A 27,761-nucleotide genomic window follows, 5' to 3' on the forward strand; every position below is an offset into this window, starting at 1 on the left:
TGTGACGTACCTTCCCCTGAGAGTACTTTAAGTATGTGACGTACCTTCCCCTGAGAGTACTTTAAGTATGTGACGTACCTTCCCCTGAGAGTACTTTAAGTATGTGACGTACCTTCCCCTGAGAGTACTTCAAGTATGTGACGTACCTTCCCCTGAGAGTACTTTAAGTATGTGACGTACCTTCCCCTGAGAGTACTTTAAGTATGTGACGTACCTTCCCCTGAGAGTACTTTAAGTATGTGACGTACCTTCCCCTGAGAGTACTTTAAGTATGTGACGTACCTTCCCCTGAGAGTACTTTAAGTATGTGACGTACCTTCACCCTGAGAGTACTTTAAGTATGTGACGTACCTTCACCCTGAGAGTACTTTAAGTATGTGACGTACCTTCACCCTGAGAGTACTTTAAGTATGTGACGTACCTTCCCCTGAGAGTACTTAAAGTATGTGACGTACCTTCCCCTGAGAGTACTTTAAGTATGTGACGTACCTTCACCCTGAGAGTACTTAAAGTATGTGACGTGCCTTCCCCTGAGAGTACTTTAAGTATGTGACGTACCTTCCCCTGAGAGTACTTTAAGTATGTGACGTACCTTCCCCTGAGAGTACTGTAAGTATGTGACGTACCTTCCCCTGAGAGTACTTTAAGTATGTGACGTACCTTCCCCTGAGAGTACTTAAAGTATGTGACGTACCTTCCCCTGAGAGTACTTTAAGTATGTGACGTACCTTCACCCTGAGAGTACTTTAAGTATGTGACGTACCTTCCCCTGAGAGTACTTAAAGTATGTGACGTACCTTCCCCTGAGAGTACTTTAAGTATGTGACGTACCTTCACCCTGAGAGTACTTAAAGTATGTGACGTGCCTTCCCCTGAGAGTACTTTAAGTATGTGACGTACCTTCCCCTGAGAGTACTTTAAGTATGTGACGTACCTTCCCCTGAGAGTACTGTAAGTATGTGACGTACCTTCCCCTGAGAGTACTTTAAGTATGTGACGTACCTTCCCCTGAGAGTACTTAAAGTATGTGACGTACCTTCCCCTGAGAGTACTTTAAGTATGTGACGTACCTTCACCCTGAGAGTACTTAAAGTATGTGACGTGCCTTCCCCTGAGAGTACTTTAAGTATGTGACGTACCTTCCCCTGAGAGTACTTTCAGTATGTGACGTACCTTCCCCTGAGAGTACTTTAAGTATGTGACGTACCTTCCCCTGAGAGTACTTTAAGTATGTGACGTACCTTCCCCTGAGAGTACTTTAAGTATGTGACGTACCTTCACCCTGAGAGTACTTTAAGTATGTGACGTACCTTCACCCTGAGAGTACTTTAAGTATGTGACGTACCTTCCCCTGAGAGTACTTAAAGTATGTGACGTACCTTCCCCTGAGAGTACTTTAAGTATGTGACGTACCTTCACCCTGAGAGTACTTAAAGTATGTGACGTGCCTTCCCCTGAGAGTACTTTAAGTATGTGACGTACCTTCCCCTGAGAGTACTTTAAGTATGTGACGTACCTTCCCCTGAGAGTACTTTAAGTATGTGACGTACCTTCCCCTGAGAGTACTGTAAGTATGTGACGTACCTTCCCCTGAGAGTACTTTAAGTATGTGACGTACCTTCCCCTGAGAGTACTTTAAGTATGTGACGTACCTTCCCCTGAGAGTACTTTAAGTATGTGACGTACCTTCCCCTGAGAGTACTTCAAGTATGTGACGTACCTTCCCCTGAGAGTACTTTAAGTATGTGACGTACCTTCCCCTGAGAGTACTTTAAGTATGTGACGTACCTTCCCCTGAGAGTACTTTAAGTATGTGACGTACCTTCCCCTGAGAGTACTGTAAGTATGTGACGTACCTTCACCCTGAGAGTACTTTAAGTATGTGACGTACCTTCCCCTGAGAGTACTGTAAGTATGTGACGTACCTTCCCCTGAGAGTACTTTAAGTATGTGACGTACCTTCCCCTGAGAGTACTGTAAGTATGTGACGTACCTTCACCCTGAGAGTACTTTAAGTATGTGACGTACCTTCCCCTGAGAGTACTTTAAGTATGTGACGTACCTTCCCCTGAGAGTACTTTAAGTATGTGACGTACCTTCACCCTGAGAGTACTTAAAGTATGTGACGTACCCTCCCCTGAGAGTACTTTAAGTATGTGACGTACCCTCCCCTGAGAGTACTTTAAGTATGTGACGTACCTTCCCCTGAGAGTACTTTAAGTATGTGACGTACCTTCCCCTGAGAGTACTTCAAGTATGTGACGTACCTTCCCCTGAGAGTACTTCAAGTATGTGACGTACCTTCCCCTGAGAGTACTTTAAGTATGTGACGTACCTTCCCCTGAGAGTACTTTAAGTATGTGACGTACCTTCCCCTGAGAGTACTGTAAGTATGTGACGTACCTTCCCCTGTGAGTACTGTAAGTATGTGACGTACCTTCCCCTGAGAGTACTTTAAGTATGTGACGTACCTTCCCCTGAGAGTACTTTAAGTATGTGACGTACCTTCCCCTGAGAGTACTTTAAGTATGTGACGTACCTTCCCCTGAGAGTACTTTAAGTATGTGACGTACCTTCCCCTGAGAGTACTTAAAGTATGTGACGTACCTTCCCCTGAGAGTACTTTAAGTATGTGACGTACCTTCCCCTGAGAGTACTTTAAGTATGTGACGTACCTTCCCCTGAGAGTACTTTAAGTATGTGACGTACCTTCCCCTGAGAGTACTTTAAGTATGTGACGTACCTTCCCCTGAGAGTACTTTAAGTATGTGACGTACCTTCCCCTGAGAGTACTTTAAGTATGTGATGTACCTTCCCCTGAGAGTACTTTAAGTATGTGACGTACCTTCCCCTGAGAGTACTTTAAGTATGTGACGTACCTTCCCCTGAGAGTACTTTAAGTATGTGACGTACCTTCCCCTGAGAGTACTTTAAGTATGTGACGTACCTTCCCCTGAGAGTACTTTAAGTATGTGACGTACCTTCCCCTGAGAGTACTTTAAGTATGTGACGTACCTTCCCCTGAGAGTACTTTAAGTATGTGACGTACCTTCACCCTGAGAGTACTTTAAGTATGTGACGTACCTTCCCCTGAGAGTACTTTAAGTATGTGACGTACCTTCCCCTGAGAGTACTTTAAGTATGTGACGTACCTTCCCCTGAGAGTACTTTAAGTATGTGACGTACCTTCCCCTGAGAGTACTTTAAGTATGTGACGTACCTTCCCCTGAGAGTACTTTAAGTATGTGACGTACCTTCCCCTGAGAGTACTTTAAGTATGTGACGTACCTTCCCCTGAGAGTACTTTAAGTATGTGACGTACCTTCACCCTGAGAGTACTTTAAGTATGTGACGTACCTTCCCCTGAGAGTACTTTAAGTATGTGACGTACCTTCCCCTGAGAGTACTTTAAGTATGTGACGTACCTTCCCCTGAGAGTACTTTAAGTATGTGACGTACCTTCCCCTGAGAGTACTTTAAGTATGTGACGTACCTTCCCCTGAGAGTACTTTAAGTATGTGACGTACCTTCACCCTGAGAGTACTTTAAGTATGTGACGTACCTTCCCCTGAGAGTACTTTAAGTATGTGACGTACCTTCCCCTGAGAGTACTTTAAGTATGTGACGTACCTTCCCCTGAGAGTACTTTAAGTATGTGACGTACCTTCCCCTGAGAGTACTTTAAGTATGTGACGTACCTTCCCCTGTGCCACCAGCTCCCTCTGGGCGGCCGAGGCTGCTTTGACCAGCGCGCTGGTCGCCGCGGCGATGGACTTGGCGGCTTCCAGGATCTGCTCCTCGAAGTTCAGGCTCTCGTCCGCTTCCTGTCCGGCCACGCCCCCAAAGAAGAGTAGAATATTTAGGCATTTGGCAAAGACAATGTTATACCAAGACAATCTTATACCAAGACAATGTTATACCAAGACAATCTTATACCAAGACAATCTTATACCAAGACAATCTTATACCAAGACAATGCTATACCAAGACAATCTTACACTAGGGATACCGCCGATTAATCGATTTTCCGATTAATCATTCATCAGTCTCCGAAATCGTTTTTAATATTTCATAATCGAAAAAAAAAAAAAAAAAAAAAAAAAAAAAAACTCCTTTTTTTTTAATAGCCAAAATATAGGCTAATAAGTAAGGCTGCATGATATATCGAACATGTACCTTCATCAGAGTGGAGAATATTAGTATAAATCAAGTTGAGCAAAGCCACTCTTCTCTGCCCCTCTCTCTAACAGACACGGTTAACGATCGCTTGTTAAGTGCCTGCCAGACAGACAATCAGATGAAATGAAGGCAGGTGTAGAGTAGAGTGTAGACTAGTGAACTAAACATGTTCTCTTTATATCAAGTACTTCATACCAGCCCCTTATGAAACTACTTCTCCCCAAATCCAAATGGATTTCATTTTCCATCCTGAATGGCAGTAACGGAGGTGGAGGAGGTGGGAATATTATGCTTTGGGGGTGTTTCTCTGCTAAGGGTACAGGACAACTTCACCGCGTTGTGGGGTTGATGGACGGGGCCATGTACGGTAAGATTTTGGACAAGAACCTCCTTCCCTCAACCAGAGCACTGAAGATGGGTCGTGGATGGGTCTTCCAGCATGACAACGACCCAAAACATACGGCCAAGGCAACAAAGGAGTGGCTCAAGAAGAAGCACATTAAGGTCATGGAGTAGCCTAGCCAGTCTCCAGACCTTAATCCCATAGAAAATCTGCGGAGGGAGCTGAAGCTTCGAGTTGCCAAGCGACAGCCTCGAAACCTTCAGGATTTGGAGAGGATCTGTAAAAAGGAGTGGACCAAAATTCCTCCTGAGGTGTGTGCAAACCTGGTGACCAACTACAAGAAACGTCTGACTTCTGTGCTTGCCAACAAGGGTTTCTCCACCAAGTATTAAGTCATGATCTGCTTGGGGATCAAATACTTATTTCACCTGATCAAATGGAATTTAATTTATAACCTTTATATAATGTTTTTTTCTGGACTTTTTTGTTGATATTCTGTCTCTATCTGTTAACATAAAAGTACCATAACAATTATAGACCGCTCATTTCTTTGTATTAGGGCAAATTTACGAAATCAGCAGGGGATCAAATAATTATTTCCTTCACTGTATATGCTCAAAGTTAAGTGGAAGTGTGTAGGGCGAGTGGCAAGGAGCTAGTTTCAAAAAGGGGGTCACCTCTGTGAAGACCCCTCCCCTCTCTCACCTTGGGTTTGGTCCTGGGTCAACTATGAGCCCCTCCTCTCTATAAGCCCCTCCCCCCTGACCTTGGGTTTGGTCCTGGGTCAACTATAAGCCCCTCCCTCTCTATAAGCCCCTCCCCCCTCACCTTGGGTTTGGTCATGGGTCAACTATAAGCCCCTCCCTCTCTATAAGCCCCTCCCCCCTCACCTTGGGTTTGGTCCTGGGTCAACTATAAGCCCCTCCCTCTCTATAAGCCCCTCCCCCCTCACCTTGGGTTTGGTCATGGGTCAACTATAAGCCCCTCCCCCCTAACCTTGGGTTTGGTCATGGGTCAACTATAAGCCCCTCCCTCTCTATAAGCCCCTCCCCCCTCACCTTGGGTTTGGTCCTGGGTCAACTATAAGCCCCTCCCTCTCTATAAGCCCCTCCCCCCTCACCTTGGGTTTGGTCATGGGTCAACTATAAGCCCCTCCCCCCTAACCTTGGGTTTGGTCCTGGGTCAACTATAAGCCCCTCCCTCTCTATAAGCCCCTCCCCCCTGACCTTGGGTTTGGTCCTGGGTCGGAGCAGCTCCAGCTTCCTGGCGGCGGCCTCGATGGCGGCGGCCGCGCCCAGAAGCTCGTTCTCGGCGATGACGGTAGGATCGGTCGGGTCCACCCACTCCGTCCCTGAAGCACAAAACAAACACACATGTTATTCAAAGCAACACTTGACCCATTCTGACCTGAGATCAGATTCTAAAAATGTCTTCTCCATCCTGACAGTTTTCTGAAAAAGCTATGTTTCTATGTCAGTCGTTCTTCGATTTTTCAAAAATAGCAGACCTACAAGCTCGTAGCGCGCCACTCGGTGGCGCGATACAAGCGATGACCGAAGACCGATGACGCCTTTTTTAAATATATATATATCAATTGATTACGGTTCACAACGTGTCCTGTATGCGATCAGAACACTCCGGTTCAGGTGCGGTGGAGGAAAATAAAATCACACCCGTGTGAACTGAGCGGTGCAACTCCCCTCTCCCCCCGCCTCTCTCTCTCTCTGTAATTAGCAGGCAACAGTGCAGCACTATCTCGCTCTCTGTTTCTGATCTGATCTACTGTATCCAATGTGACTGTGAGGTCCATCTGATCTACTGTATCCAATGTGACTGTGAGGTCCATCTGATCTGTCCAATGGGACTGTGAGGTCCATCTGATCTACTGTATGCAATGTGACTGTGAGGTCCATCTGATCTACTGTATGCAATGTGACTGTGAGGTCCATCTGATCTACTGTATGCAATGTGACTGTGAGGTCCATCTGATCTACTGTATGCAATGTGACTGTGAGGTCCATCTGATCTGTCCAATGGGACTGTGAGGTCCATCTGATCTACTGTATCCAATGTGACTGTGAGGTCCATCTGATCTGTCTCAATGTGACTGTGAGGTCCATCTGATCTACTGTATCCAATGGGACTGTGAGGTCCATCTGATCTACTGTATGCAATGTGACTGTGAGGTCCATCTGATCTACTGTATGCAATGTGACTGTGAGGTCCATCTGATCTACTGTATGCAATGTGACTGTGAGGTCCATCTGATCTACTGTATGCAATGTGACTGTGAGGTCCATCTGATCTACTGTATGCAATGTGACTGTGAGATCCATCTGATCTACTGTATGCAATGTGACTGTGAGGTCCATCTGATCTGTCCAATGTGACTGTGAGGTCCATCTGATCTACTGTATCCAATGTGACTGTGAGGTCCATCTGATCTACTGTATCCAATGTGACTGTGAGGTCCATCTGATCTACTGTATGCAATGTGACTGTGAGGTCCATCTGATCTACTGTATGCAATGTGACTGTGAGGTCCATCTGATCTGTCTCAATGTGACTGTGAGGTCCATCTGATCTACTGTATCCAATGTGACTGTGAGGTCCATCTGATCTGTCTCAATGTGACTGTGAGGTCCATCTGATCTACTGTATCCAATGTGACTGTGAGGTCCATCTGATCTGTCTCAATGTGACTGTGAGGTCCATCTGATCTGTCTCAATGTGACTGAGGTCCATCTGATCTACTGTATCCAATGTGACTGTGAGGTCCATCTGATCTACTGTATCCAATGTGACTGTGAGGTCCATCTGATCTACTGTATCCAATGTGACTGTGAGGTCCATCTGATCTGTCTCAATGTGACTGTGAGGTCCATCTGATCTACTGTATCCAATGTGACTGTGAGGTCCATCTGATCTACTGTATCCAATGTGACTGTGAGGTCCATCTGATCTGTCCAATGGGACTGTGAGGTCCATCTGATCTACTGTATCCAATGTGACTGTGAGGTCCATCTGATCTACTGTATCCAATGTGACTGTGAGGTCCATCTGATCTACTGTATCCAATGTGACTGTGAGGTCCATCTGATCTGTCTCAATGTGACTGTGAGGTCCATCTGATCTGTCCAATGGGAGACAGAGGTCCATCTGATCTGTCTCAATGTGACCTGAGGTCGATTCTATGAATGTCTTCTAAATCCTGACGGTTTTCTTGAAAAACCCTGTGTTTCTGTGTCAGTCGTTCTCATACATTTTCATGTCAAGGACCCCCAAAAATATATATATGCAATTGACCCACATCTGGAAAATATGTTGTTCCTCCAGGGACATCAACAGAATCAAAGATTTGAGTTAAAAACGTTCGCTCCGAAAGAATATATAGTTAAAGATTTTTGCGATTTTTAAAAAAATAGCATACCTACGAGCTCGTAGCGCGGCACTCGGTGCCGCGCTACGAGCTTGTAGATCTGCTATTTTTCAACAGCTAAAGTATAACATAATGCTTAAAACACCAAAAGAGGTTCCCGCCCAGAATGGGTTAAAAAACGAACGTGTAAACGTGGTCATTTACCTTTCATGGCCTCCGCGGCTTGGATGAGTTCTGTGACGGAACCGGCCACGCGTTTGGAGTAGTTGGACAGCTGCTGTTTGAGGTCGTGGGTCGGTTTCTGGATGATCTGGAGAACACAGACAGACAGCAAACATTTACCACACATTTTTATTTTTATATATATATTTTATCCCACGATTTTGTAACCCCATTTTCACCCCTGGGTCAATCATCTAATGTGATCCTGGGCTCTACACACCCTCCACCAACCTAGTCCCCATATATGGGGGACAAGGGGAGACCAGCCTAGTCCCCATATATGGGGGACAAGGGGAGAGCAACCTAGTCCCCATATATGGGGGACAAGGGAAGAGCAACGGACTTGAACTCATGCTTCCTTCATGCCTGAGTGTCCAAGTTGCTCCTTTACACCTGACAGGGGGGAGTTTCCCTGGTTGGACGTAGCGTGTGGAAGGAACACGTTATTCCGACCAGTTCCTTTCCCCTCCATCAGGCGCCCCGGCTGGCCAGGGGGAGGCAGTATAGAGACCAGTTCCTTTCCCCTCCATCAGGCGCCCCGGCTGGCCAGGGGGAGGCAGTATAGAGACCAGTTCCTTTCCCCTCCATCAGGCGCCCCGGCTGGCCAGGGGGAGGCAGTTTAGTGACCAGGATTACTGCATGTTTTTGTGAGGGTACCTACCCTAGGGAACACGGGGAGAACATGTGAGGGTACCTACCCTAGGGGACACGGGGAGAACGAAAGAAATAAAGGCCCTTTCGCCAACCCCGCCTTCGGGTATGGGCACTGATGACGCGGAGGAGGAAACACGCCGCCAGCACCCACAGCGCCACGAGCGGGAATCGAACCCAGGACCTTCTAGCTGTGAGGCGACAGCACTACCAACTGTGCCACCGTGCCCCCTAGGCCCCTACCACACATCTATTCAGTGTATGTAAACACTGTCTTTATGCCGGTATAGACTGGAGGTCATACGATACACAGGAGGGGTCATCAAAACCGTCATCAAAAGTCATCAGGATTAACATATGTGACCAGATTTGACTGAGAGCCTGCCATCGCGCAACCTCCAGCTTTTCACCAGAGGAGAAAACCTTTTCTTTATTTTTAATCCAAAATGAGTTAATAGCACAGGCAGACTCTTCACTACCAACTCTTTTTAAATGAGTTAATAGCACAGGCTGTTCACATACTAGACACTGAAATAAGTGTCAGCGTTGAAATTGACATGTAAATATGAAATAAATGCTTAAACATGTAGCTATAGGTGTAATGTTAGAGACCACAGAAGACATGTAAATATGAAATAAATGCTTAAACATGTAGCTATAGGTGTAATGTTAGAGACCACAGAAGACATGTAAATATGAAATAAATGCTTAAACATGTAGCTATAGGTGTAATGTTAGAGTCCACAGAAGTGAACCTTTCAAGCCTGTTTTCTCAACTGTCTGTTTCTCTGCCAGACATTACTCTATGAGCCATCTCTCCAAAACTGGTGGGTCAAACTGAACAACCAATATGTCAATTTGAAGCTATGATTCCCTGCTTTCATAGGACATGAAACAAAAACTAAAATTCTAAAAAAAATCCAATGGCAGTCCCTCAGTCAAATTTAGTCACATATAAACCTCCGTTTATCTGGAACCACATCTATTTTCCTAATTTATTTATCATTGTTGTTATTATTATTATTATCATTTCCAGCATGCTGCGCACCACTCCAACACATCAAACCGTGCGTACTGTTAGACCCGTCACAATTAATATACAACCAGCTGGTCACAAACATGTTATATTTGTGCATACAGTAAGTCAGAATCGCTTTGAAAATGAGTGAAAACAGACGGTCTACACACTGTGCTCTGCCTCTGAGCATGTAGATGGGCTATTTTCAAACATTTCACTACGTTTTTCAAAGTATAAAAATCACTAAATATAATGGCCTGGTTTGGCCATAATTATACTGTATTGTTTATTTAGCTTTTTTTTGGTACCAGTCAGTCGTCAGGCATTTCTTTGTATATTCCAGTCATTCGTCATAACTGCCCGGCCCCGTAAATGTTTGCGAAGCTCGTAGCGCGGCGCTCGGTGCCGCGCTACGAGATCTGCCATTTTTGAAAAATCGTGAAAATGTGGCGCAAATCTTTGATTATATATTCTTCAGATGGGGGTCATGTGCCAAATACAGATCATTCTGGGTTGAGCACCACTGACATAGAAACATAGGGGTTTAACCCTGTGAGCACCACTGACATAGAAACATAGGGGTTTAACCCTGTGAGCACCACTGACATAGAAACATAGGGGTTTAACCCTGTGAGAACCACTGACATAGAAACATAGGGGTTTAACCCTGTGAGCACCACTGACATAGAAACATAGGGGTTTAACCCTGTGAGAACCACTGACATAGAAACATAGGGGTTTAACCCTGTGAGCACCACTGACATAGAAACATAGGGGTTTAACCCTGTGAGCACCACTGACATAGAAACATAGGGGTTTAACCCTGTGAGCACCACTGACATAGAAACATAGGGGTTTAACCCTGTGAGAACCACTGACATAGAAACATAGGGGTTTAACCCTGTGAGCACCACTGACATAGAAACATAGGGTTTTAACCCTGTGAGAACCACTGACATAGAAACATAGGGGTTTAACCCTGTGAGCACCACTGACATAGAAACATAGGGGTTTAACCCTGTGAGAACCACTGACATAGAAACACTGTCATGATTTAGAAGACATTTTGTGGAATCGGTCTCAGGTCTAAATTGGATTAACCCATTCTGACCTGAGATCAGATTCATACGAAGGTTTCCACTGGACACACACTGGTCTGATTAACCCATTCTGACCTGAGATCAGATTCTAAAAATGTCAGTTCTTCGATTTTTCAAAAAATAGCAGACCTACAAGCTCATAGCGCGCCACTCGGTGGCGCGCTATGAGCTTGTAGGTCTGCTATTTGTAGATAGCAGATCTATTTGTAGATCTGCTATTTTTCAATAGCTAAAGCATAACATGATGCCGACACGAAAATGGGTGCCCGTTCAGAACGGATTAATGGTCGACTATAATCTCCTCCTGATCAGGGCAGCCCTGGTGCACCGCGTGGCGTGCACGCACGCACGCTGCCATTAAACCTCACGCACACATCTCACGTGCACTTAGTTAGCACAACCCGTCGAGTGTTAATTTCACTGCCTGCGAGGATTAATGTGCGACCGACGACGGCTTTTAAAAGCCACACGCCAACAAAACCAAACCCTGAAACCCACGCGTTAACACAAAGACGAGCGCTTTGGCACGAGCGCCGCTCGTCTTCTCAGGTTATAAAAAGTCATGCTGAGGCCATCAATGCCAGATATATATATATACGAGCAGCAGGGTGTTGTTATACGCAGAGTAGCGATAGCCTGTGATATGCTATCCTCTGTGTGTTGGGGGGGGGGGAGGGGAGGGGAGGGGGGGGAGGGGAGGGTAGGGGGGGGGGAGGGGAGGGGAGGGGAGGGAGGTTGCAGGTTGCTGCGACGAGGCATTTCCGGCTGACAGTCACTCACTCACTCACTCACGAACACCGACGCAGGCTGTTGCACTTGTTCAGGTCAATCACACAGACGGACTCACCGGCTATAGAGGCCCCGCCCACCAGCGGGGAGGGGACCGTGGCGAGGGGGGGGGGGGGGGGGGGGGTGGGGGGGGGCACAGAAAAAGAGCAAGTATTCAACTTTGACAAGAGACTGTGAAAAGGTGTCCTCCACAGAACGGCTTAACGGACGTGGTCGTGGAGCATGGTAAATGGTGCTTTTATCCCATTCTGACCCGAGATCAGATTCATATACGAGGTTTCCACTGGACACACACTGGTCTGATTAACCCATTCTGACCTGAGATCAGATTCACATACGAGGTTTCCACTGGACACACACTGGTCTGATTAAATAGCACATAGATTGTGCATTACATTCACCCATTCACACACACACACACACCATGAAGGCACCAAAGTGCACATGGGGAGCAATCAGGGGTTCCGGGTCTTGCTCAAGGATCAGGTGTGATCCGGTCTTCGAGGCCCAGCGGGTTCCCAGAACCTTTGAGACGCTCGCTAAAGAAAGGGGTTGTTAATCTTCTCCCTGCGAGCTAAACTATAGCGCAAATAGCAGAGCACCGGAAAGTTCTGTTTTCTTCACGCATATTTGTATTGCTAAGGGAGTATAGGCCTCTTTTTGTGTCCCATTTATTTTGAAATATTTAAAAGAAAACAATATATATATATTAGGGCTGTCAATCGATTAAAATATTTAATCTGATTAATCGCATGATTGTCCATAGTTAACTGTGATTAATCGCAAATTAATTGCATATTTTTTATCCGTTCTAAATATACCTTAAAGGTATATTCAGTGATTTCACTTAATTCAAATATCACTTATTTTTTTGTTTTGTTGTGATAATCCTCCCTACTATAGAGTGTGCTGGCCATATAAGGAGTTCCTCCCTGTCCCCAGTTAACCGCTGGGGGTCAAAAAACCTTAGGTTTCGTTTTTGATTCTCTATCCTGATTGGACGAAAGGCTGGGTCCCACAGCCAAAAACGAAACCTAAGGTTTTTTGAGTGAAATCACTGAATATACCTTTAAATCAGTGGTTTTCAAGACCTTTCATATCAAGGTCCATTATTTATTCTGCATTTGAGCCACGGAACCACCATTTGATGAGATTTAGCCTTCCAGACCCAAACTAAATTACTGTATTGATGTTGGCCAATGGTACCATTACGAGAGATAACAGGCCATGTTGATCAAAATAACATGTTTTCTAAGTTTTCTAATTGTGTAGACTTAAATTAACTTAAGTAATGCAGCTGTTTAACAATTATTCAACTCTTCAGTGTAAAATGGCCATGCGTCTCTCAACCATTCTGTCAAACTTCACAGTGCGTTAAAAAAAATAGTGCCGTTAAAAGGATTGTGAGTTAACTAGTTAATAGTGCGTTAACTTTGACATACCTAATATATAGAAAATGAAAAGGGATCTTTACTCCCCTAGAAATGTGTCTGCGACTCAAATATGGTTATATGGTATATATATATATATGTATATATATATATAAACTCACACAGAGGCATGCCTCCATCAATATCCCATTTCGACCTGAGGACGATCGTACACATGTCTGTCTTCTACAGTTTTATATGAAAAACCCTATGTTTTTATGTCAGTGGTTCTCAAACAATTTCATGTCAAGGACCCCTAAAAAATATATGTAATTGGCCGCCGACCCCCATCATGTGAAAGTATGTTGTTCAAGGGACCCCCCCCAGAAGCAATGATTTGAGTTAAAAACGTTTGCTCTGAAATAATATATATTCAAAGATTTGTGCTAGATTTTCACGATAGCTAAAGTAGCTAAAGTGTAACACAATGCTTTATATTCCCATACAGAATGAGTTTATATAAATGTATATATATATATATATATATATATATATATATATATATATATATATATATATATATATATATATATATATATATATATATATATATATATATATATATATATATATATATATATATATATATATATAAACACTCGCACATAGGCATGCCTCCGTCATATATAAACTTAGACGGAGACAGCTGACGAATTAAAAGGGGTCTTAGTGAGGCTTTTTCGTGATTAAACACGATTTAAACTTATTTTAATGTCTGTCTGTCTGTAGACTGTCTGTAGACTGTAGACTGTCCGTTCTATATAAGCAGACAATAAAACGTGACGGTTAAATGTTGACATGAACATGGAAAGAAAGCTGTGCCCCCCCCCCCCCTGTGATCTACAAGCTCTTAGCGCGCCACCGAATGGCGCGCTATGAGCTTGTAGGTCTGCTATTTTTGAAAAATCTAAGACACTTTTAGAATCTGATCTCAGGTCAGAATGGGTTAATAATGAAACTGTCAGGATGTAATAGACATTTTTAGAATCTGATCTCAGGTCAGAATGGGTTAAATATCTGGTGATGATGTCCTGAGTTCTGTCTAGAATTGTACGCGTCTGAAAGAGATATTGTTGTAGATGTTGTAGTTTATTGCATCGTGCTGTATTGTAGTACAACGATACAGTAACTGCATCGGTCCACCTAATGTCGATATGCAAACAGCATTGTGTGTTTTGTCTTGTATATGTATGTCGGTATTTTTGAATTTTCGTTTTTTTCATATCATCAAATTGACATGTTTGTTGTTCAGTTTGACCCGCCAGGTTTGGCGATATGGCTTATAGAGTAATGTCTGTCAGAGAAACAGCCAGTTGAGAAAACAGGCTTGAAATTCACAGCCTTTACTGCATGTCTTCCATCCCCCCCCCCCCCATCTCTCTCCCGATTCCTGTCAGCCTACTGTCTGTCCCTTCAAAAAACCAATAAAAGGCGTAAGCCGCAAAATAAAAACTGTAATTTAACTGTACTGTTGTTATTAATTAAGTATTCAATCAAAATGCATGAGACGATAATTTCTACATGACTTTCTCCCTTCTGCCCTCCACTGGAACTATATGGTACTGCATGTGGTCAAATAGGAAAGAGTAAGGAGCCATCTATATATTGAGCTCTTAACGCTTTACTGCATGAAAAGAGGAGTTAACGGGCAATTATTTGACCGTAAACCTCAAGTTTAGCAGCATATACAGTTAATATACGGTAATATACAGGTGTGATGGTACATATACAGTTAATATACGGTAATATACAGTTAATATACGGTAATATACAGGTGTGATGGTACAATTCGGGAGTTTACCGGAGTTTGTTGGAAAGTTTAACGGGAGTTTCCTGTAATATACACATCCGGATTCAGTGCTTTTTGCGCAGTGTATCCCTAAACTTATTCGCCATATTTTAGTTCAAACAGCCGATCTACAAGACCACAACGTGCCGATGTAGGTCTAGTGCTTATACAAATATTTTAATCATGGAAAAAAAGCCACTTGTGTTAAGTTTATTTTTTTCCCCTTTCATGCGTTTATACTTTACCTTTCTGACGCAGAACCGTAAAACAACAATGCTTTAAAATACAATATTATTTAACCCATTTAGGCCTGACGTCAAAATTAAAAAAACATTCGCTCTGAACAAATATATATTCAAAGATTTGTGCTGAAAAAAAAAGAAAAAAAACACAAACACAAACAGACCCCGTTTACAGACCTAAGCGGAAAAAAAGATTTTGCGCTGCGGACAGAAGACGCTGTGACGGCGTGTGTGTGTGCAGCTGTTTTTAGACAGAAGAAGCTGTGACGGCGTGTGTGTGTGCAGCTGTTTTTAGACAGAAGAAGCTGTGACGGCGTGTGTGTGTGCAGCTGTTTTTAGACAGAAGAAGCTGTGACGGCGTGTGTGTGTGCAGCTGTTTTTAGACAGAAGAAGCTGTGACGGCGTGTGTGTGTGCAGCTGTTTTTAGACAGAAGAAGCTGTGACGGCGTGTGTGTGTGCAGCTGTTTTTAGACAGAAGAAGCTGTGACGGCGTGTGTGTGTGCAGCTGTTTTTAGACAGAAGAAGCTGTGACGGCGTGTGTGTGTGCAGATGTTTTTAGACAGAGGAAGCTGTGACGGCGTGTGTGTGTGCAGATGTTTTTAGACAGAAGAAGCTGTGACGGCGTGAGTGTGTGCAGCTGTTTTTAGACAGAAGAAGCTGTGACGGCGTGTGTGTGTGCAGCTGTTTTTAGACAGAAGAAGCTGTGACGGCGTGTGTGTGTGCAGCTGTTTTTAGACAGAAGAAGCTGTGACGGCGTGTGTGTGTGCAGATGTTTTTAGACAGAAGAAGCTGTGACGGCGTGTGTGCAGCTGTTTTTAGACAGAAGAAGCTGTGACGGCGTGTGTGTGTGCAGCTGTTTTTAGACAGAAGAAGCTGTGACGGCGTGTGTGTGTGCAGCTGTTTTTAGACAGAAGAAGCTGTGACGGCGTGTGTGTGTGCAGCTGTTTTTAGACAGAAGACGCTGTGACGGCGTGTGTGTGTGCAGCTGTTTTTAGACAGAAGAAGCTGTGATGGCGTGTGTGTGTGTGCAGATGTTTTTAGACAGAAGAAGCTGTGAGGGCGTGTGTGTGTGCAGATGTTTTTAGACAGAAGAAGCTGTGACGGCGTGTGTGTGTGCAGCTGTTTTTAGACAGAAGAAGCTGTGACGGCGTGTGTGTGTGCAGATGTTTTTAGACAGAAGAAGCTGTGACGGCGTGTGTGTGTGCAGCTGTTTTTAGACAGAAGAAGCTGTGACGGCGTGTGTGTGTGCAGCTGTTTTTAGACAGAAGAAGCTGTGACGGCGTGTGTGTGTGCAGATGTTTTTAGACAGAAGAAGCTGTGACGGCGTGTGTGTGTGCAGCTGTTTTTAGACAGAAGAAGCTGTGACGGCGTGTGTGTGTGCAGCTGTTTTTAGACAGAAGAAGCTGTGACGGCGTGTGTGTGTGCAGATGTTTTTAGACAGAAGAAGCTGTGACGGCGTGTGTGTGTGCAGATGTTTTTAGACAGAGGAAGCTGTGACGGCGTGTGTGTGTGCAGCTGTTTTTAGACAGAAGAAGCTGTGACGGCGTGTGTGTGCAGATGTTTTTAGACAGAAGAAGCTGTGACGGCGTGTGTGTGTGCAGATGTTTTTAGACAGAAGAAGCTGTGACGGCGTGTGTGTGTGCAGCTGTTTTTAGACAGAAGAAGCTGTGACGGCGTGTGTGTGTGCAGCTGTTTTTAGACAGAGGAAGCTGTGACGGCGTGTGTGTGTGCAGCTGTTTTTAGACAGAAGAAGCTGTGACGGCGTGTGTGTGTGCAGCTGTTTTTAGACAGAGGAAGCTGTGACGGCGTGTGTGTGTGCAGCTGTTTTTAGACAGAAGAAGCTGTGACGGCGCGTGTGTGTGTGCAGCTGTTTTTAGACAGCTGGTGGATGGGAATTAAGCTCCACCTCCGCGGAACGACTTGCGCTCTCCTCAGCGCAAGCCGTCGCGCCAGTCGTCTGCGGAAGTGGAGCTTTTTCTTCCATCCACCAGCTGTCTAAAAACACGGTGTTCCGGCTGTCTAAAAACACGGTGTTCCGGCTGTCTAAAAACACGGTGTTCCGGCTAGGGATGCACCGAAAGGGAAATTCTTGGCCGAAACCGAATACCGAATATAGGAAACAGTTGGCCGAAAACCGAATACCGAATAGCCGAATACAGCTTTGTTGTAAAGCTACCTGATTATGGCAAAATACATGATTATGGATTTTCATAATCGATTCATCGGGCGATTATTTAAACGATTAAACGAAAAAATGCTTCAAGTTATTGTAGGCATGTTGTAACTAACAATAAAGACAATAAAAATGAATACTCCTTCAAAATTTATATTTTACCCCATTTTTAATACAATTTGATTTCATTGCCATTCCTTGTACTTGTAATGATACTGTAATCTGTAATGTTGACTGTGTATAGCTGACTGTCTTTCTTCCCATTTCTATCTCTGGGACCCCAATTTATTTTTATTTCTATTGTAAAAATCAATGTAAATTTTGAGAGTGTATTTGGTTCCATTTTTGCACTCTGTTACAGACCGGCCCCACTTGGTTTACTTCCTAACTATCTATAATTTAGCTGGAACTCCCACTATGAGAACCACTGTCCTACACAGTGCACACACACACACACACACACACACACACACACACACACACACACACACACACACACACACACACACACACACACACACACACACACACACACAATAGCATGCTAGTTGATAGGGGAAAACGTCTTATTTAGCAGCCATATTAGCATGTTCTCTAGGCTCTAGTATCACATATGCCAAAGTTAAACAGCACTGAACAACTGATCATTGTTAAGCAAAACGTTCACGGACGTTCTGCTTCTGCTTTTGCCCTGCCTGTGCCCACTTCAATGCGCTGCTGAGATTACACACAGGTGGAACAGATTTGAGGAGCTAACGAGCAAGCTACTGCTAGTGTTCGTCGTAGCCTGCATGCAAACTCACAGATTCAGACATTGGGGAGCATTTTTTGTCATACGACAAAAGAATAGACAGTGGCGGTGCTCACAAATACCATGTTTTGGGACCTGTTGATGAGCTCGCAGATTTCGCAGAGCGCATCGCAGCCACAGCACAGAGCAACTTGACGCTGTGTGACTGTGTGTGTGTGTGTGTGGGGGGGAGACTGAAGTTGGGAGAGAGAGAGAGGTAGATGCGGAGCGCTCTGGTTACGTTCAAGACAATCGCGTGTTGTGTTTATACCGACCCGGTGTTTTGACTATTCGGTGATATATTTTCGGCCTATTTGAGCCGAAACCGAATAGGCCGAAAATACATTTTTTGCCATTTTCGGCCGAATATTTTCGGTGGCCGAATTTTCGGTGCATCCCTAGTTCCGGCTGTCTAAAAACACGGTGTTCCGGCTGTCTAAAAACACGGTGTTCCGGCTGTCTAAAAACACGGTGTTCCGGCTGTCTAAAAACAGGGTTTTCCGGCTGTCTAAAAACACGGTGTTCCGGCTGTCTAAAAACACGGTGTTCCGGCTGTCTAAAAACAGGGTTTTCCGGCTGTCTAAAAACACGGTGTTCCGGCTGTCTAAAAACACGGTGTTCCGGCTGTCTAAAAACAGGGTTTTCCGGCTGTCTAAAAACACGGTGTTCCGGCTGTCTAAAAACACGGTGTTCCGGCTGTCTAAAAACACGGTGTTCCGGCTGTCTAAAAACACGGTTCTTCGGCTGTCCGCAGCTCTTTTCACAGTGTGGCAGTACTGTAAATGTTCCTTCCATGACAGCAAGTGATGCGTCATGCAGTATTATACTTGGTTGAGTGCGTGTGTGTGTGCGCGTGTGTGCATGCGTGCGTGCATGTGTGTGTATGAGAGCGAGTGTGTGTGAGAGTGAGTGTGTGAGAGAGCGAGTGTGTGTGTGTGTGTGTGTGTGTGTGTGTGCGCGTGCGTCCTACCCTGGTTACAAGGGGACAGGCCTCTCTATTTGGGGAACCATTGTCATTGACCACACAATTGTCACGGTCCCCCCCCCCCCCCCCTACCGCCCCGAACAGCGATTTTCAGCACAGCACTGCATTGTGGGAACGCCACCTCGTACGCAACCTACGGACCAATGCGGTCGGTCGGTCAGCCCGCCCTCGTTGGGTAAAATGTTAAACTAAATGCGGCGGCATTTTGGACGAAATGCTGAACTGGGCCATTGAAAAGATGTATGTTAGCATCAATCAGAGCCATCTAATAGAAGAGTTAGGACATTGAGGGGGCAGAAACCGAGCGCTGTTCATGCAGCTTGAACTGAGACAAGCTGGAGTTGGAAATACATTGTTTTCAAATATAAGAGCTGTTCTAAGCATGTGTACAACACGACAACTGTTTTAAAGTATTGTACAGTAACAACTTAAAGTCTCTTTAATGTTTATGTTGTACTATTACTACAAAACAATCTAAAATAAAGGGATTCAAGATCATTAAACCTTGGTTGTTGCCCTGAGTCCAATGCATTTACAGTAAATAGATATTAAAGGGGAAAGAGATGGGGAGTGACACGAGGCAAAGGCCGTCGGGATCGGGAGTCGAACCCGCGGCACGCCCGGGTTTTGGAGCTTTTGAGCTAACCGTCCGGGCCAGTCCAATGCATCTCTGCCTACATCCGGTCCAGGACTTGTCCCAGTTGGTTGTCCCATTCTCAATAGAGCACCGAAGTCCTGTCGTAACTCGCTCATCCCTTCGATTCCCCCCCTGGTTCGCGAAGTAATTTCTCTATGGAGAATAACATGGGGTGATCTTAATATCGTCTACTATAAGCGTTGTGGTCCAAAAATAAACAAGCTGTCTCGGCGTTATTGTCAGGGAGGTGTCTCTGTATCGTTTGCAACAGTCAGTCACTCATATATGATACAGTCTGCTTCTAGCGAAAATCTAACTAATTCAGTAGCAGTAACATTAGCGTTTTCTCTCAGTCAGTTGATTCTTCATATCCATATGAGTGAAGCGGCCGGGGTGACATGTTTATTTTTCAAACACAGTTCTTATATGAAGCAATCTAAAAATCCTCCTATGGCGATTTCAATGCAACTAAATAAATCTATGAACCTGGGGACTGGCGCCCTCTACTGAAAGTGACGTCAGACTTCGGTGCTCTATAGAGGTCATTGGCATTTACGTTACTCGAGTAGTTCCATTTCACGACACAAAATCATGTTATTTCTTTACTGCCCTAGAACGATTCGGTTACTACAGTAGTTAGTTACTTTAAATAATTACATTAATAATACAAGAAATTAAGCCCCATTTTATACTTTGTCTGCAAAACAACGTTTATTTTTGGTAGATTTAGAAAATTATTCCTTTCTACATTGTGGTATTTCTACTTTAACTCAAGTAAGAAGTTACTCCTTCCACCGAGGAGCTACAGGAGGAGGAGGAGCCTACAGGAGGAGGAGGAGCCTACAGGAGGAGGAGCCTACAGGAGGAGGAGGAGCCTACAGGAGGAGGAGGAGCCTACAGGAGGAGGAGAGCCTACAGGAGGAGGAGGAGCCTACAGGAGGAGGAGCCTACAGGAGGAGGAGCCTACAGGAGGAGGAGGAGCCTACAGGAGGAGGAGCCTACAGGAGGAGGAGGAGCCTACAGGCTCCCAACGGCAGCACCGTGATGGAATGAGACACATATTTGACAGGCTGTAGATGGGCTATTTTCAGCGTGGAACTCAAAAGCATAAATCACATTTTCATCCATCAATGGCTGACTTAAGTGGGTGGTTAATCTATCGGGGCTCTCAGAGCGCCCGCCCGGGGGGACATAAAAAACTTTAAATATAATAGAAGACCCCCCCCCCCAAGGTTGGATGTGTCCCGGGGGCCGTATTTCACTCCCCGGCCTCACTCCAAATTAAGTGACAACTGTGGAGCTCTGGAAATACTCCCTGCCTGGCGGAGGGGGGGGGGGGGGGGGGGGGGGAGAGAGAGAGAGAGGAAGAGGGAGAGAGAGAGGGAGAGATAGAGAGGGAGAGATAGAGAGGGAGAGAGAGAGGGAGAGGTCTCAGGTTACGGCTTCCAGCGAGCGCTCCGACATTGACTGGCATGAGGACATTTGTTTGTCTTGGGTCGACCGCAACATAGCTGCCGTTTATTTAGCTATGACCTTGTCTCAACCGGGGTAGGGAGGGGGGGGGGGGGGGGGGGTAGCTATGTGTGTGTGTGTGTGGGGGGGGGGGGGGGGGTTAGGGGTTCTGCCTGCCGACGGTTCTCCATGAGTCACAACAGGTCTGTTGTATAGTTAGAGAGAGACAGAGAGAGAGAGAGAGAGAGAGAGAGAGAGAGACAGAGACAGAGACACAGACAGAGAGAGAGAGAGAGAGAGAGAGAGAGAGAGAGAGAGAGAGAGAGAGAGAGAGACAGAGACAGAGAGAGAGAGAGAGAGAGAGAGAGAGAGAGGGAGAGACACAGGGAGAGAGAGAGACAGAGACAGAGACAGAGACAGAGACAGAGACAGAGACAGAGAGAGAGAGAGAGAGAGAGAGAGAGAGAGAGAGAGAGAGAGAGAGAGAGAGAGAGAGAGAGAGAGAGAGAGAGAGAGAGAGAGAGAGGGAGGGAGGGAGGGAGGGAGGGAGGGAGGGAGGGAGGGAGGGAGGGAGGGAGAGACAGAGATCTACTGAATGTGTCAAACTGACATATTGAGTCTATGACACAGTGTGGCTTCCCCCCCAGTAGGCTACCTTCACATTCAGTAGATCCTGTGATCTTCTGTGGCTATATGTAATTTATTGGGGTCTAGTAGGACTATAGTAAATAATACAAAAATAAATCGCTACAATATTTTTTACAATATCTTTTACTTTCTCTAATAACCTAAAACGTGAACCTTGGTTGAAATAAAACTAAAGTTGTCCTTTAATAACTCATGCTCCAAACTAAAAGATGCAATACTTGATTGCATTGACCAGATCACTAATTATTCATATTATTTTACAGAGGACAGCCTCATTCATTCAGAGATCATAGAATAGTGGTCTGGCGATACGCCAGTAGTTCAGTGATCAAATAAATCACTGGCTGACGAGAGCAGTTCCTCACGCACCATGGATTCCTCCGTCCTCGCCTCGTGGCTCGGAGGCAGGGCTAAGGATGGAGGAATCTTCACCAGTCGGAGAATGTAAGGATGCATGGAAACATTGGGGATCCGCTGGACCAGACAGACAGACAGACAGACAGACAGACAGACAGACAGACAGACAGTCTTACCACTAGAACATGTTCCAGCAGTCCCAGGTAACCCGTCGCACATTCATTTCCGTAACGCAGCGCCCGGAACTGAACCTCCTCGCTGACTTCTGGATGGTACGCAGCTTGCTGTAGGGGACAGAAAGGAGACAGAAACACACAGAGAGTTAACATGACTTCTGGATGGTACGCAGCTTGCTGTAGGAGACAGAAAGGAGACAGAAACACACAGAGAGTTAACATGACTAACTAACTAATAACTAAAGGATGAACCTTGCAGGAGTGCATCATGTCAGATTAATAACTAAATGAACCTTGCAGGAGTGCATCATGTCAGATTAATAACTAAATGAACCTTGCAGGAGTGCATCATGTCAGATTAATAACTAAATGAACCTTGTAGGAGTGCATCATGTCAGATTAATAACTAAAGGATGAACCTTGCAGGAGTGCATCATGTCAGATTAATAACTAAATGATGAACCTTGCAGGAGTGCATCATGTCAGACTAATAACTAAATGAACCTTGTAGGAGTGCATCATGTCAGATTAATAACTAAATGAACCTTGTAGGAGTGCATCATGTCAGATTAATAACTAAATTAACCTTGTAGGAGTGCATCATGTCAGATTAATAACTAAATGAACCTTGCAGGAGTGCATCATGTCAGATTAATAACTAAATGATGAACCTTGCAGGAGTGCATCATGTCAGATTAATAACTAAATGATGAACCTTGTAGGAGTGCATCATGTCAGATTAATAACTAAATGAACCTTGCAGGAGTGCATCATGTCAGATTAATAACTAAATGAACCTTGTAGGAGTGCATCATGTCAGATTAATAACTAAATGAACCTTGTAGGAGTGCATCATGTCAGACTAATAACTAAATGAACCTTGTAGGAGTGCATCATGTCAGATTAATAACTAAATGAACCTTGTAGGAGTGCATCATGTCAGATTAATAACTAAATGAACCTTGCAGGAGTGCATCATGTCAGATTAATAACTAAATGAACCTTGTAGGAGTGCATCATGTCAGACTAATAACTAAATGAACCTTGTAGGAGTGCATCATGTCAGACTAATAACTAAATGAACCTTGTAGGAGTGCATCATGTCAGATTAATAACTAAATGAACCTTGTAGGAATGCATCATGTCAGATTAATAACTAAATGAACCTTGTAGGAGTGCATCATGTCAGATTAATAACTAAATGAACCTTGTAGGAGTGCATCATGTCAGATTAATAACTAAATGATGAACCTTGTAGGAGTGCATCATGTCAGATTAATAACTAAATGAACCTTGCAGGAGTGCATCATGTAAGATTAATAACTAAATGAACCTTGTAGGAGTGCATCATGTCAGATTAATAACTAAATGAACCTTGCAGGAGTGCATCATGTCAGATTAATAACTAAATGATGAACCTTGCAGGAGTGCATCATGTCAGACTAATAACTAAATGAACCTTGCAGGAGTGCATCATGTCAGACTAATAACTAAATGATGAACCTTGTAGGAGTGCATCATGTCAGATTAATAACTAAATGAACCTTGTAGGAGTGCATCATGTCAGATTAATAACTAAATGAACCTTGTAGGAGTGCATCATGTCAGATTAATAACTAAATGAACCTTGCAGGAGTGCATCATGTCAGATTAATAACTAAATGATGAACCTTGCAGGAGTGCATCATGTCAGACTAATAACTAAATGAACCTTGTAGGAGTGCATCATGTCAGACTAATAACTAAATGAACCTTGCAGGAGTGCATCATGTCAGATTAATAACTAAATGAACCTTGTAGGAGTGCATCATGTCAGATTAATAACTAAATGAACCTTGCAGGAGTGCATCATGTCAGATTAATAACTAAATGAACCTTGCAGGAGTGCATCATGTCAGATTAATAACTAAATGAACCTTGCAGGAGTGCATCATGTCAGACTAATAACTAAATGAACCTTGTAGGAGTGCATCATGTCAGATTAATAACTAAATGATGAACCTTGTAGGAGTGCATCATGTCAGACTAATAACTAAAGGATGAACCTTGTAGGAGTGCATCATGTCAGATTAATAACTAAATGATGAACCTTGTAGGAGTGCATCATGTCAGACTAATAACTAAATGATGAACCTTGTAGGAGTGCATCATGTCAGATTAATAACTAAATGATGAACCTTGTAGGAGTGCATCATGTCAGACTAATAACTAAATGATGAACCTTGTAGGAGTGCATCATGTCAGACTAATAACTAAATGATGAACCTTGTAGGAGTGCATCATGTCAGACTAATAACTAAATGAACCTTGTAGGAGTGCATCATGTCAGACTAATAACTAAATGAACCTTGTAGGAGTGCATCATGTCAGATTAATAACTAAATGAACCTTGTAGGAGTGCATCATGTCAGACTAATAACTAAATGAACCTTGTAGGAGTGCATCATGTCAGACTAATAACTAAATGAACCTTGTAGGAGTGCATCATGTCAGACTAATAACTAAATGAACCTTGTAGGAGTGCATCATGTCAGACTAATAACTAAATGAACCTTGTAGGAGTGCATCATGTCAGACTAATAACTAAATGATGAACCTTGTAGGAGTGCATCATGTCAGATTAATAACTAAATGATGAACCTTGCAGGAGTGCATCATGTCAGACTAATAACTAAATGATGAACCTTGTAGGAGTGCATCATGTCAGACTAATAACTAAATGATGAACCTTGCAGGAGTGCATCATGTCAGACTAATAACAAAAGGTCGAACCTTGCAGGAGTGCATCATGTCAGATTAATAACTAAATGAACCTTGTAGGAGTGCATCATGTCAGATTAATAACTAAATGAACCTTGTAGGAGTGCATCATGTCAGATTAATAACTAAATGAACCTTGTAGGAGTGCATCATGTCAGACTAATAACTAAATGTTGAACCTTGCAGGAGTGCATCATGTCAGATTAATAACTAAATGTTGAACCTTGTAGGAGTGCATCATGTCAGATTAATAACTAAATGAACCTTGTAGGAGTGCATCATGTCAGACTAATAACTAAATGATGAACCTTGTAGGAGTGCATCATGTCAGATTAATAACTAAATGAACCTTGTAGGAGTGCATCATGTCAGACTAATAACTAAATGATGAACCTTGTAGGAGTGCATCATGTCAGATTAATAACTAAATGAACCTTGTAGGAGTGCATCATGTCAGATTAATAACTAAATGAAACTTGTAGGAGTGCATCATGTCAGATTAATAACTAAATGATGAACCTTGTAGGAGTGCATCATGTCAGATTAATAACTAAATGAACCTTGCAGGAGTGCATCATGTCAGATTAATAACTAAATGAACCTTGTAGGAGTGCATCATGTCAGATTAATAACTAAATGAACCTTGTAGGAGTGCATCATGTCAGACTAATAACTAAATGAACCTTGTAGGAGTGCATCATGTCAGATTAATAACTAAATGAACCTTGTAGGAGTGCATCATGTCAGATTAATAACTAAATGAACCTTGCAGGAGTGCATCATGTCAGATTAATAACTAAATGAACCTTGTAGGAGTGCATCATGTCAGACTAATAACTAAATGAACCTTGTAGGAGTGCATCATGTCAGACTAATAACTAAATGAACCTTGTAGGAGTGCATCATGTCAGATTAATAACTAAATGAACCTTGTAGGAATGCATCATGTCAGATTAATAACTAAATGAACCTTGTAGGAGTGCATCATGTCAGATTAATAACTAAATGAACCTTGTAGGAGTGCATCATGTCAGATTAATAACTAAATGATGAACCTTGTAGGAGTGCATCATGTCAGATTAATAACTAAATGAACCTTGCAGGAGTGCATCATGTCAGATTAATAACTAAATGAACCTTGTAGGAGTGCATCATGTCAGATTAATAACTAAATGAACCTTGCAGGAGTGCATCATGTCAGATTAATAACTAAATGATGAACCTTGCAGGAGTGCATCATGTCAGACTAATAACTAAATGAACCTTGCAGGAGTGCATCATGTCAGACTAATAACTAAATGATGAACCTTGTAGGAGTGCATCATGTCAGATTAATAACTAAATGAACCTTGTAGGAGTGCATCATGTCAGATTAATAACTAAATGAACCTTGTAGGAGTGCATCATGTCAGATTAATAACTAAATGAACCTTGCAGGAGTGCATCATGTCAGATTAATAACTAAATGATGAACCTTGCAGGAGTGCATCATGTCAGACTAATAACTAAATGAACCTTGCAGGAGTGCATCATGTCAGACTAATAACTAAATGAACCTTGCAGGAGTGCATCATGTCAGATTAATAACTAAATGAACCTTGTAGGAGTGCATCATGTCAGATTAATAACTAAATGAACCTTGCAGGAGTGCATCATGTCAGATTAATAACTAAATGAACCTTGCAGGAGTGCATCATGTCAGATTAATAACTAAATGAACCTTGCAGGAGTGCATCATGTCAGACTAATAACTAAATGAACCTTGCAGGAGTGCATCATGTCAGACTAATAACTAAAGGATGAACCTTGTAGGAGTGCATCATGTCAGATTAATAACTAAATGATGAACCTTGTAGGAGTGCATCATGTCAGACTAATAACTAAATGATGAACCTTGTAGGAGTGCATCATGTCAGACTAATAACTAAATGATGAACCTTGTAGGAGTGCATCATGTCAGACTAATAACTAAATGATGAACCTTGTAGGAGTGCATCATGTCAGACTAATAACTAAATGAACCTTGTAGGAGTGCATCATGTCAGACTAATAACTAAATGAACCTTGTAGGAGTGCATCATGTCAGATTAATAACTAAATGAACCTTGTAGGAGTGCATCATGTCAGACTAATAACTAAATGAACCTTGTAGGAGTGCATCATGTCAGACTAATAACTAAATGAACCTTGTAGGAGTGCATCATGTCAGACTAATAACTAAATGAACCTTGTAGGAGTGCATCATGTCAGACTAATAACTAAATGAACCTTGTAGGAGTGCATCATGTCAGACTAATAACTAAATGATGAACCTTGTAGGAGTGCATCATGTCAGATTAATAACTAAATGATGAACCTTGCAGGAGTGCATCATGTCAGACTAATAACTAAATGATGAACCTTGTAGGAGTGCATCATGTCAGACTAATAACTAAATGATGAACCTTGCAGGAGTGCATCATGTCAGACTAATAACAAAAGGTCGAACCTTGCAGGAGTGCATCATGTCAGATTAATAACTAAATGAACCTTGTAGGAGTGCATCATGTCAGATTAATAACTAAATGAACCTTGTAGGAGTGCATCATGTCAGATTAATAACTAAATGAACCTTGTAGGAGTGCATCATGTCAGACTAATA

General features: G+C 43.4%; 1 protein-coding gene across 3 annotated transcripts in view; it reads right to left on the bottom strand.

Moving 5' to 3' along the window:
- The window catches only part of tln1 (talin 1), a 215,247-nt gene that overhangs the window by 9,411 nt on the left and 178,075 nt on the right, over positions 1 to 27,761 (bottom strand). For all 3 annotated transcript variants that reach the window (XM_083793816.1, XM_083793817.1, XM_083793818.1), the window contains 4 exons: positions 22,361 to 22,468; positions 8,106 to 8,211; positions 5,749 to 5,873; positions 3,699 to 3,824 (listed from right to left, as the gene is read on the bottom strand). In XM_083793816.1, the coding sequence (XP_083649942.1) occupies positions 3,699 to 3,824; positions 5,749 to 5,873; positions 8,106 to 8,211; positions 22,361 to 22,468 (465 nt within the window). The remainder of the gene's footprint in view (positions 1 to 3,698; positions 3,825 to 5,748; positions 5,874 to 8,105; positions 8,212 to 22,360; positions 22,469 to 27,761) is intronic.

The sequence above is a fragment of the Protomyctophum parallelum genome, assembly GCF_964188405.1.
Source record: "Protomyctophum parallelum genome assembly, chromosome: 21".
Classification (NCBI taxonomy): Eukaryota; Metazoa; Chordata; class Actinopteri; order Myctophiformes; family Myctophidae; genus Protomyctophum; species Protomyctophum parallelum.